Source organism: Myripristis murdjan, chromosome 9, assembly GCF_902150065.1.
Source record: "Myripristis murdjan chromosome 9, fMyrMur1.1, whole genome shotgun sequence".
Classification (NCBI taxonomy): domain Eukaryota; kingdom Metazoa; phylum Chordata; class Actinopteri; order Holocentriformes; family Holocentridae; genus Myripristis; species Myripristis murdjan.
The window spans coordinates 16,967,335-16,980,008 of NC_043988.1; the positions used below are offsets into that span (position 1 = coordinate 16,967,335).

The 12,674-nt window shown below is 41.8% G+C and overlaps 1 protein-coding gene across 1 annotated transcript; it reads right to left on the reverse strand.

Moving 5' to 3' along the window:
* Positions 1-1,740: 1,740 nt before the first annotated feature.
* On the reverse strand, positions 1,741-7,566 carry cdk7 (cyclin-dependent kinase 7). Its single transcript, XM_030061093.1, has 12 exons — positions 7,431-7,566; positions 7,084-7,143; positions 6,936-6,969; positions 6,782-6,849; positions 6,558-6,626; positions 5,087-5,197; positions 4,878-4,996; positions 4,614-4,713; positions 4,421-4,507; positions 4,180-4,329; positions 3,004-3,142; positions 1,741-2,230 (listed from the first exon to the last, which is right to left on the reverse strand). Exons 1-12 carry the CDS (start codon positions 7,494-7,496, stop codon positions 2,202-2,204), a joined length of 1,032 nt encoding a protein of 343 aa, XP_029916953.1. The 5' UTR covers positions 7,497-7,566; the 3' UTR covers positions 1,741-2,201.
* Between the last annotated feature and the right edge of the window lie 5,108 nt (positions 7,567-12,674).

A 12,674-nucleotide genomic window follows, 5' to 3' on the forward strand; every position in this document is an offset into this window, starting at 1 on the left:
CTGTACCCTAACACAAATGAAGTTGCTGAAACAAAATGAATACATATGCATGACAGTCTCTCTTTTTTTATTATCTCCGTGTCATGCTGCCAGGTTATACATAGCCTGCTCTCCATTCATTATGGATCAAAGCCTCTGACAGCCCAGATGGCACAACAATGAAGATTAAAGGCCCGTGTGTGAGGAAAACATAGGCGCACTGAACTAATACAAGAGGGTTTTAGGTCTGCTCCCATTCCCTTATGAAAAAGAATTGCGCTAATCCCATTATAAAATTTAGAGGGATATTGTACCAATTAAACAAGAAAACTGTAAATCTTTACACGAGTATTATAGTGATACCACAGAAGATAAACATACCATAAACCATAAGGTCACACTTCACTCCCTAGTGTCACTGAGTGCCATAAACACACGAGAAGACTTAGTAGGAGTACTTTATGGGAATATCACAGTGATTTTTTTTATTTACAAGGATTATCTTATCTGTTGCTGCAATCATGGCTATTTGCTCAAAGGGTTTTCTACAGAGAGCAATTCAGTGGTGTGCTGCTTGGTATTATTCACACAGCCACAATAACTCACAAAGGCAGATCCAGCTGATTCAGACGTATGAGCAAGTAGCACTTTCTCCCACAAAGCCTGTATATGCTAATGTTTTGTAACAGTATGTAGGCAGCTGTGTAGGGTCCAACAATGACTTTCCCAGCCAGTGAAATGGCCTTCAGATCAGCCTGAGCTGATAAGGCTGCCACTGTAGATTTCTGTGTATGAGCTGCTGTTTGCCAAACCTGTCATCTGACCCAGCCGCCCAGCACACGCACACACACAGAGGAGCCATCCACTGTTACCAGTTATTGTGTGACCTCTCAGTGCTGTATTGTGGTCCTCTATTAATAAGCACCAATCATAGGACAGCCTGGTTCTGAACTCACAGAGTCAGTGACCGCAAGTGCATGACCCACCCTGCCTTCATCATGTATTTGTTTGACATTTCTCAAAATCAGCCTTGAGAAATATTATAAGGGCAGTTTTACTTTGGAAATTAAACATGGTCTGACTGTTTAAAATGATTGTTAAAATTTTCCATGTGGTTGTAAATTATTTCCAGTAAACAGAAAGATTTTTATTTTTGAATGAGGATAAAGGAGTTGAATGAATAACAATCAAATTTCCCAACCACAGTTGTGATACTCCCCTCTCTGCCCTCTCCACTTATCTGATCACATTTGACAGGAAACCAAAAGGGCAGCGAAAGGCATGTCAGAGCATCAGCCCTCTGACATGACAGCCTGTGTTGGATCAGGAGAGTATAAGGAGAAAAGACAGGGAGGGAAGGATATGTCTGGTGGCACATTGGTGCAAGGCACTGTCAGCCAAGCGCCACCCTGTCTGCCCCGAAGGCACCTTATGTCACACACTCACACACACCCACATGCTGAGCAAATAAACCAGAAGCATATTTCTGTCTATACACATCAGTGGACAAAAATATACACTGCATGAATACTCACAACTTAAATTCACCCTGGATTCTGAAGAATGTATGGGGGCTATTATGTGATATTAAATAAAATGGAATAGGAGTAGCTTTTCAAATCCCACAAGCATGCTTACTTACAGTGACAACTAATACTAATGGTTTGAATAATACACGGTAATGTGGTTTCAGAATGAGGTCACAATCTTACAGTCAATCACATTTTGTCAATCAGATAACCACAGCAGAAAACAAAGAAGTATGCAATTTCACCATTTATTGGTCTGCAGTACATACAAAAAATAAAAATAAAAAATATATGAACATGAAATTAATCAAGTTTCCTAGTTTAGCTGTTCTCTTTTTCAGTCACATAAATAGATCTATTCTACAATTCAAGAGTTCAGGCATCATTCCTACAATGAGGAAAGAGCGGAGCCACCACTGCTGACAACAGAGAGTCTTTGCAAAGCTTCACTTGTTGGACACAGCAGCACACTGGACACTGGACAGACTGGGGCTTAAAGCTGACCTTAGCCACAAATCCATTTTTTTAAACAGCTATAACCTCTAAAATGTCCAAAAGTTAATCATATGTGAGCCCTCTTCACTGGTTTGGGAAATTCTTTTCCACTCCAGTGGAAAACCCTGAGCCATGCAGGAAGATGAGCCACGCAGAGTGTTTTATGTTCATGGTTTTCTCATGGAATGTCCCACTGGGTCAGAAAATCAGCTTCTTCTTCATCACACCTGAAAATGATAAAAAGAAGATGTTACTAAACCTATTATAGGACTTTTACTGTTCTTTTACATGCTAATCCGTCTCTCATCCCATGTTCAAAACAACAGGCACATATGTTACAAGTACAAGCACAGCTCCAGCCTATACATGTGCAATCTGCAAACCACAAAAATTTCCATCTGAGAGTCTGCTAAGCTCTCTCTCTAATATAGAATAGGGCATAGTATGTAGTCAACCTAAATAGTTCCCAAACCACAGAAGGACATGGAAAAGCTTTGAACCACCCAGTAACACCAAGGTCCTACTCCAGTAAAACATACCCTGCCGCAGCCCTCTAAAACGTTTGTGTGCACACATTTTACTTCACAACAGTCTGAATTTCCAACTGCAATTAAATGTGCAGCCAACACCCTATGAATTGCTAGGTTCAATCAAACAGTTTTCCAGATTTATAACATTAGCGTCAGTAACCTTGAGAATGTATGTGTTCAGTGTGCCTAAAATTCACACTGAAGAAACTGCTGATATGTGACTTGGCATTGTGTGGGGTGTTCTAAAATTGCCGGGTCAACCCAAAATTGGCCTCCATCATTTGCTTCACGAAACTTGCCCTTTGTGCCGTGCAAACCACAATTTAAACATCAGGACAGCATAATATTGACCATCTTTACAAGACCAAACATCATCCCGTTAAGGTGGTGTGTCAATAATGATGATGGGTAAATACAGCAAATGTGTGTGTATGAGTGCAATAAGTTGTGCTTTTGTGTGTATGTCTTACTAGTCTCTGGGCCTTCTATTTTCCTCTTGAACCCGATGGTCTCCTTCTCCTTCAGGGCTTCAGCTGAACAGTTGGGTCTGGGCAGCTGGGGGCCAGGAGTGGGACCGGGCCGATTACTGAAGTACCTCATCTTCAGAGCCTAAAGAAGCAGATGAGGGTTGACTGGTGACTTATACTGCATTTCTGGTGCTGTTTTGGTAAGGGGTTATTCCTTTTTGCTGTTGGTAAAATTAGCAGATGGGATTCACATAGGCAGCAGCTGCAGCTACAGCGGTGCTATATGAGAAAGAAGTACACTCTTGCTCCTCTATGCCGGTTCTCCCTGTATGTTTGTTCATGATTGCCCCAAACTGTTGCCCAAAGCGTGAGGCAAATCCTCCCTTTAGGGTGGGTTCTTAAGTCTCAGAAAAATCTTCTTACTAAGTTCACATGTGATCAATCCGTCTTTATTTATATGCAGCATGGGAGAAACACAAAAGTTGATAGTACTCTCTCAAAATGACTCTTCTCTTTAAAACACACAATTATGGAAATGCAGAGTGGTGGCCAAAACACGTCTGTAAGCACTGATGATAACATTTTGGTAGTGGTTCAAACTGTTCTTCAAATAGACACACAGTAGAGCAGCTCCCAGTAGGCGACCTTGGGCTTCCTTATCTTAGTTCTGCTTGTACTCTTGTTTTTACACACAAGTTTCTGTTTTCTTGCACTTAACGGAGAATGCATGTCTTTCATTAAAGCCACATAAAGGTTCTGATCACACACAAATATTATAATGTAAAGGCAGGCAGTCGGGTTAGATATACATATTTTTCTTATATAAGTCTACAACGATGCCCTTGCTTATTTATTTTTAAATGTGGGCAGTGGAATAATGAAAATATTTTTTAAAAAAGCAATGTAAATCCCCAATTCAAGATTCAGAGTGTAAATGTGTCTTAGGATGGAATTTCCTTTTTATAGTATAGGTACATTTAAATATAACATGCAGGGCAGGGGTTGCAGTTTAGGCCTATATTGTGTAATACAAGTGTATTTCTGTCCCTTTAGCCTAAGAATAGCTGGATAGGGGCATCAACTTTCAGTTCAATCAAATTTAGTGTGAGAGATATACGGTTGCTTGTTAAAAACGGTTTGATTTTATTGTGACCTTTTCTGCTCAGAAGTTGCTATTACCTGTGTAGCTGTGGTTCTTGTGCAGGGGTTGAAGGTGAAGAGGCCCTGCAGCAGCTCTAACAAGTCGTCTCCAGCTGCACTAAAGATGTGCTCCAGAGGTGTGCCGGGAAACACTTTGAAGGATACATAGTCTGGTAGACTACTCACTCCCTGCAGAGACATTTGCCACGCAAGTGTAAGTTAGGATGTTCACTTCAGAGCCCAGTACAACATCAAATTAAATAAAGTAAATGGTACTGACGGGCCAGGTCTCCTCCGTCGGCGTCCCCAGAGCCTCAAAGATCTTTGTCAGCTGGTCCAAATCTGAATCTCCAGCAAGGAATGGTAACTAAAGTAAAAAGAGGCCGGCAGAGTGATTAGATGCTGACTGTAAGAATAAAACAATGTAATCTTCAATTTTGCTGACGTCTTCTTCAAGTGAGGAATCTGTGTACCCGAAGGAGCAGCTCTGCCAGGATGCATCCCACTGCCCACATGTCTACACCTACGCCGTACATCCTGGCACCAAACAGGAGCTCAGGGGAGCGGTACCACCTAAGGAACAGATCAATAAGAAGAAGCAAAGAGTTTTAATTTTCCATCTCTGGTCGACATAAGTGCTCAAGCTGTGAAGTGCTTATCCAGCACTTCACAGCTTCAGTGAGAGAAAGCTCCAGTGATGGTAAAAACTACAAAAAGATAAATAAAGCAGCACTGACCTGGTAACAACTTGATGTGTGTAGACTCTGTTGGGGCTGCCGAATGCTTTAGCCAAACCAAAATCGGCCAACTTCAACACTCCATTGCCGTCTAATAGCAAGTTATTGGGCTTCAGATCCTGAATATACATAACAGCAGAGGCATATGTACATTAATGACTGCCTATGCTAACATACTAATGTGCGAGTATGTATGTGTGTAGTCTCACCCTGTGCAGGACCCAGTGTTGGTGCATGTATTCCAGTCCCTGTAGAGTCATGAGGATGTAGGCTTTGATGTTGGCTGGGGTCAGTACCAGGCTGGTGTCTTTGATGATCACCTGAGGACAGAAAAAAAATGAAAAGTAGCAATTAAGGACAAGATACATGAGAGCTGTGGCCTACAGACCATCTACGCCCAGTTATCAATCTTTTAATACAGCTGCAGTCCACACATACTAAAACTGTCAGAGAGGGAAGGAGAGGAAAGAAATTCAGATCTGTGGGATATATCCACAGAAATGGACACAGCTGGAACTAGGTAGTTCATATTAAAAACAACTGTTCAACCTTGAACCCCCATTATTGCACCAGTTCAAAAACACGGCATGTTTCTAAAAATAAGAGCGTTGGACATCTGTTGCCGATAAACACATGGAGCAAAATGTGAGAATGGGGCTTAAACTGGCATCCAACACTGCTAATCAGATAACTGCTTCATGTTTCACTCTCATGTCTGTTCTGTCTGTCTGCTGCCGCCTGTGAACTGGTAATGGTCATTGGGACCAGAGAGCAAAGTGATATTGATTTTTTTCTGAACTGCGGCTATCTTGTTCTGCATCGTTGTAATTGAGTATGATGTATTGTTGGAGCCCATCTGGAGCCTTGTATGCTAAGAGCTGTAGACTATAAATAATGGCTACATCAGACCAGAGGAGGAAGCGGGGATGGGAGAGATATGTCCCATCGGTCTAGCAGAACCACTCTGGAGTCCAATCAGAGTGCTCATGCTTACCATCCTTCATCATCATAACCCTGCTCAAATGTTTTTCATTACTCGACTTAGCACTGCTCAGTAAGAGTTTTCTCACTGATTCTGTCAACTCTTTGGCTTGCTGTGTCAGTCGCAGTATTGGATGCACAGCCACTGCTAAATCACGAACATAGTTGCTTGAGCCCTTTGAAGTGTTTTTTCACCAAATCTTAAATCCAGCACTGAATTCTCTCTCTCACTTCCCTCAGGACATGAGACCGGAAAAGACTGGATTTCCATCTTGTGGCCTACTTGTGAAATGCAAAATTGACCTACTCTCTAAAAGGACTCAAAACTAAACATGCCTTTATGTTTAATATTATCTCAAAGGGAAACTATTCAAAAACAGATCCACGTGTCCACATAAGATAAGAGATAAGAAAATTGCTACTGCACACATTAGTGAATCCCTTGATTGTCTTGAAAGAGTGATATGTATCTCTTGGCAAACCAAGGACAGAGAGGTTACCACTGTGTGTGTGTGTGTGTGTGTGTGTGTGTGTGTGTGTGTGTGTGTGTGTGTGTGTGTGTGTGTATGTGTGTGTGTGTGTGTGTGTGTGTGTGAGAGAGAGAGAGAGAGAGAGAGAGAGAGAGAGAGAAGAAGAAGAAGAAGCACCAGCAGCAGCAGTAGTAGTAATAGTAATAGTAGTTGCCTAAAACTGTCTCACCTCCAGATCTGTCTCCATAAAATCAAACACGAGGCTAATGTTGGATTTGTGTCCAAAAGCATCCAACAGCTAAAAAAAAAACAAAACAAAAGAAAGATGATGAGATATCAATGCACAATTAATAACAGGAGAGTCGGCTACAAACAACCAAGGCTCCCCCAATTCTCATTCACCAGTAGTGACAGGCAATAATAGCAGAGACTCCAGCCCAAACACGAACCTACCCCAATGATATTAGGATGATGCAACTCCTGCAGCAGTTTGATCTCTCGAAGGGCAGTCCTGTTGATACCTACAAGAAATTATCTCATTAAAACATGTGGGGGAAACACAGACTGCACTGCAAAGTAAGCTACAGTCAGACATCACTTAACTTACCATCTTTAGCCTCAGTCCTGTGACCAACCTTGATCTGCCGGTAGACAGAAAACCAACATCTTTTAACATAAAATATCCACATTAAACCGTAAATACCAAAGTAAAGACGAGGCTGACAAAATGTTTGAATGTGAACGCGTTGTCGTACCTTTTTTATGGCAACTATAGTGTCAGTAGTCTTGTCTCTGGCTTTGTACACTGTGGCAAACTGGAGGAGAAAAAGACTATTATGAATACAATGACGCTTTAAATGCTCGCTGTTGAGTAACTTCAAACCAAAAGAAAGAAGCTAGTTTTTACTACGAGTGATGTATTGTGTGCACCACAACATACAAAGGCTCTTTGTTGACACTGACAACCAGCTAACGCTTGCTAGCTCGGCTTGGCAACGCACAACAACTTGGTCCAACCCCGATTTGGAGCAAAAAAAAATGGAGGCGAATCGACCTCTGCGTCAAGACAGAAAGCAGATTTAATTGATGATGCTCTTCGTACCTGACCCTCTCCAAGGAAATCCAGCTTCTCATAGCGTTTGGCTCTGGACTTCACATCCACCGCCATGCTGAACTGTCACTTCACACACACTTCCTGCTTGTTAAAGAGCCGCGACTTCTTATTCCGGGTTAAAGGAGACCTTAACTTGGGCAACACCGCCACCTAGCGGCTCGTTTGGCTCAGCACATCAGTCACAGCAAGTGCGACTTGGAAGTAAGGCTGCTTGAATTGTAAATATATACATTTATTACCACTTGAGATTTTTTTTTTTAACCTGCAAAGATTGAAATACACAAATCAGGTTTAGTTCAAGTAAAATTATCCCTCTGTTCCTCTATTCTATTAGTCTTTAGTAATAATTTAATAATTAATCATAACTTTTTCGATACCCTCATACATATTTAACACCTTAAAGCTGCATTAACACCAGTAATATATCAACAGAAGGAGTAATATTTCCACACCTGTGATAATACGAATGATATATTATATAGTATTTTATTATGTGAGAATATTTTCATTCATCATCATCATCATTACCGAATCCCCTCCTCTTCCTCTTCTACATATTGTAGATTTCTGTTGTTAATAACCATAACCAATCACAAATATTCGATATTTGGCAGGTGAAATAATGACATATTGATCAACCAGCAAATCTCAGCTCATGTTTAAACTCATCTGAAGTCAGTATCTCACAGTTATGGCCATACTGAATGAGTGAATACTTTGACTATGTTACGTTCCTGACAGTTAGCCTTCCCTTTAAATTTATTTATTTATTTATTTTCCAAAGTAGCAGTTTGACATCGGTCCCCTGGGACTCTCTTCTGTCAGTTAGGAAGGTTTTTTGATCCATGCACCGCTGAACACATCTCTGCACTTCCATCTCCATACACAATAGATACCCTCACATCCCACAGGATTAGGCATGGCTCCTCTCCTTTGACCCTCCCCGTCTCACTGCTGAGCTGCCACACACACACACACACACACACACACACACACGCACACACACCACTGACTTCCATTTTCATGTTAAGTTTGACAAGAGGAGTGTGAAGGATCAGCAGGCCTAATACACCCCTCATTCTCCCCTCAGATGCATGCACACTCATATCCTGACAGCTCACAGATGTGACTGACAGGACCGTATGTGCCCATGCAACCATGCAGGATACAGAAGAGAAGAGAAGAGAAGAGAAGAGAAGAGAAGAGAAGAGAAGAGAAGAGAAGAGAAGAGAAGAGAAGAGAAGAGAAGAGAAGAGAACCAAATGGAGAGAAAATAGTGCTCTGTTGTTCTCTGTTCCATCACGTTCTGTTCTGTTCCAGTCTGATCCGATCCGATTTGATCCGGTTAAATCAAATCTGTTCCAATCCATTCGGCTCTGTTCTGTGACACCAGAAAAAGACAATACAACAAGCTGAAACTTTAAATGATCGCTGTAGGAAAATTGTGGTGTGCAGCAGCAGATTGCAATAGGATAGTGCAAAGAAAAATAGAATAAAGGCATAAAGATTGCAGGATGAAATGGGGATTGTATAAACATAAACAACTCAATGCATAAAAATGTCAGAACCATAAAACGTGATTGAAAAATATGGATCGGAGCATTTTTAGGGTGTGCAGAAGAACCAACTGAGCCAAAGAGAACAGAGGAGACTTTATCAGCTGGTATTGCACTGTCAACTTTTGGAGATGCACAGACGGGCTTTAATGTGGACATGTTACTGTCCGGTGGCAGACATACAGTACGTCAGGCCCACTTACATCACTCGCTCTGAAACAAATGTGACACATTGATGTCCTCCTCTAAATTTGATATGATTTGAGGCCATTCTTGTGCTCGTCCCCCTCTATCTCTGTGGGCTGCTGATGAGAGGAGCGGCGGCTGAGTTATAGAGGCAGGAGTGATTCTGATGGCGTTTATACGGTTTGTCACAGTAAATCTCATGATACCACTGACAACATTACGCACAGTAAGTCACTCAAGTTATATTTCACAATTAGCAGATGGCGATGCTGTTGAGCTGCTGGTGCTGCTGCTGCTGTGTCTTGTATGTGTGTGTGTGTGTGTGTGTGTGTGTGTGCGTCTGTTTGACGGGCAGGAGAGTGAAACCGCAAGGCTGTTTATCAAACTCATAGGAAGTGGGTGTTGTTGAGCGAGGACATGCCGTGCCACCACATCCTGCTGCTGAGGTGCCGCTTCTGACGGGACACTAGAGCGTTCACACAATATACAGTAAACAGCTCAAACAGGTCAGGTGTGTGTGTGTGTGTGTGTGTGTGTGTGTGTGTCTATGTATGTGGCCATTGCTGTCCTCCACAGATACCGTGCGCTGTATGTGAGGCTAAGCTGCTCAAGACAGTTGTCTTTAGGGTGGAAAAAGAGGATGAACAGAAGGTTGCTGTGGTGGTTTCTCTGGTGTTTTGTTTATTTTAACTTTGCTGGGTGTAGCCATCTTCCTCTTTTCAGCAACAGACTGCTGCTTAACACCCATTCTGTTACAACTGGCAATCAGATTTATTTTACTGCGAGCTTCCACTACCCATAAAGGATCTGTGTCACATTAAAATGCAAATAACGAGATTCAAAGCCTGAGGAAACTGAAATTTAAAAAAAAAAAAAAAAACACCAATATGTCAGGGGTTGTTTTGGGGCATTTTGGACAGACATAAAACCCGAATCCTCACTTTATCCCTGTAAAAAGGTCCTTATTTCAACAAGTCATTTAGCCTCATGTTGAGTCTTTGCTTTTATTAATCCAGTGACAAAATCTGCCAGTAGGATGAAATAATCCCACTGATGATGCAGTTTAATTTGTTTCCCATCTCATCTCACTGGCATGCTTTTTTTCCCCACTTGTTTTACGAAAAGCAAACAGTGAAACAATGACTTCTTGCTGTGTAGTACTCAGTCACATTTGACCTTCTCTACTAACAAGCCTGTCCTCCCCCACCTCACCACGTCTGAAGTGTAACCATCTACTGTTCCATTTGACATTTGATGTTTCCTCCATTACTGCAATATGTGATAAGGGCAAGATTTAAAGGGATGATACGCTGACTAAATATGTGAGTGAGTGTAAATGTGTAAGTGATGTGTGATTCAGCAGGAATATCAGTCAGTGCCATGTCACACACCCGCTGCAGGTCTCTGTCTTCTTTATCTTACTCACTATGTCTCAGGGGAAGTGACCGTGTTCAGTCATCTAGGGAGTTTTCCTCTTTATTTCAGTTTCAAACACTCACACAAGCCCACACACACACACACACACACACACACACACACACACACACACACACACACACACACACACAAGCAGCTGTATTTAACCACAGTCACAGTTATAGCACAACAGGATGCTGTAGGGGGTTATTTGAGGTGTGAAGTTCACTAAAGGACTGACAAACAATATCTGAGTTCCTGAGAAGTGATTATTCATTACTCATGTGTTCAATAGCTGCAATCACTCTTGGTCTCTTGGGGTTTATGTCTCTTTCTTAATAAAAACAAACCTCGGCAGTCTACAACCCCCATTTTTAGGGTAGACAGTATAGTGTAAGCCTGAATTAGAGCCCCTACACAAAACTGCATTTTCTTTTTTTGATTAAGCTGCACAGAAATACCGCACCGAATATGACTTATCGCCACGCAGCAACCATGCACAGTCAGAACGTTATCCTGTCTTGTTGATACAGTTTGCCCATCTCACATATTTACTCTTTGCAGATGTCTGTAGTGACAAGACAATAAGGAAGTAGAAGGACAAACAGAAGGACAATCATTATCTTCCTTGCTACCGTTTGTTTACAACCAACACAGAGATTCATCAAATGGGCGCTGTCAGCTCTGAGCTGCATTGTTAGATGCCAGAACTGTCAGTTTGAATAAATATTAGGCCAGGAATTTTTGTTCGGCACTGTCCCTGCATCTGCACACACCGGGGCTGTGGGGGACTTCAAGATGAGCCCACTGAGAGCTCGGCTCATACAGAGACAACATTATGATAATGTTCCTATAAGTAGCAGGGGGATGGGCTCAGTGTCATCTCTTCACATAGACAGAGCCAGCAGGGAGTCCACAGTCAACTGCATTTAGGGCTGGCTTTGTTGTTGTCTTCGCTCCCATCTGCGTTGTTGTTTTGTTCCGGTCTACATCTCCCTCTCAGACATCGTTATTGCTCTCATTAGAAAAATATCTACCTCAGCCCCTAACAGAGAACAAAGTCAGGCAGTAACTCTTTCTGTCCCTTTGTCTGTGTGTGTGTGTGTGTGTGTGTGTGTGTGTGTGTGTGTGTGTGCATGTGTGTGTGGCTGCCTGTCTGTTTTAACTGTATGCGTGTATGGTTCCATGTGCATACTGCATGTTTCCACTTCAGCCCTCTACAAAGAGTGTACACAGTCTGGTGGGCGAAGGTGATCTAATCAGCTTTATGCTTTTTCTTTCAGTTTTTGTTGTTGTAATTTTTGGTTTCATTACAATGGCGAGAAGATGCACCTCCTCAATCCAAATCAATTTGTGCTGGTGCTGGTTGCCTTAATTGGAACTTTAATGCATTCCAACATGTAGTAAAAGACGGCACACAGACTTCACTTTCTCTTCTTTTTTTAAAAAAATTTTCTTCCATTTGCAAACACATCCCCAAAATGTTTGGCTCACACCTTCATCAAGGGTAAAGCCCATTTCATTGCACTGCAAAAATCTCCATCTTAACTAGCAATTAATTCTCAAATTGAGATTTTGTATTAAAACAAGTGGAAAAAAAACTGCCTGTGAGATAAGATAACTGCATTTGTTTTCAAAGATTATCAACCTGTTTCCTGAATTTAGTTGCATCAAGGGCATTTTCTTGATACTGATCTGCTTTATCCTGCCTTGTTTCAAGATATTTATATTTGTTTCTAGAAAAACTGCATAGGAAACAAGAGGGATTACCTCATGCTATTGTCAGATTTTTTCACTTGTTCTGAGAAAAACAATATTGTAACATTGTATATGAGACTAAATGACTTGTTGGCATGAAGATTCTTGTGCAGGGTGACAGTGAAACAGGCCCCAGCACAGATCTGATCCTTGGACATCGCAGGTGTGTGCTATGAATCAACCAACTGAGCTGCCGGGATGCTCAAGCCAGCCGTCTTTTGAAGGTAAATGAGGGTGAAGAGAAGGCCATTCTGGTGGGTTTTCTAAGTGTATCAGGAGCCGCTGATCGCCCCGGTGGTGTGTTATCCAAGAAGTC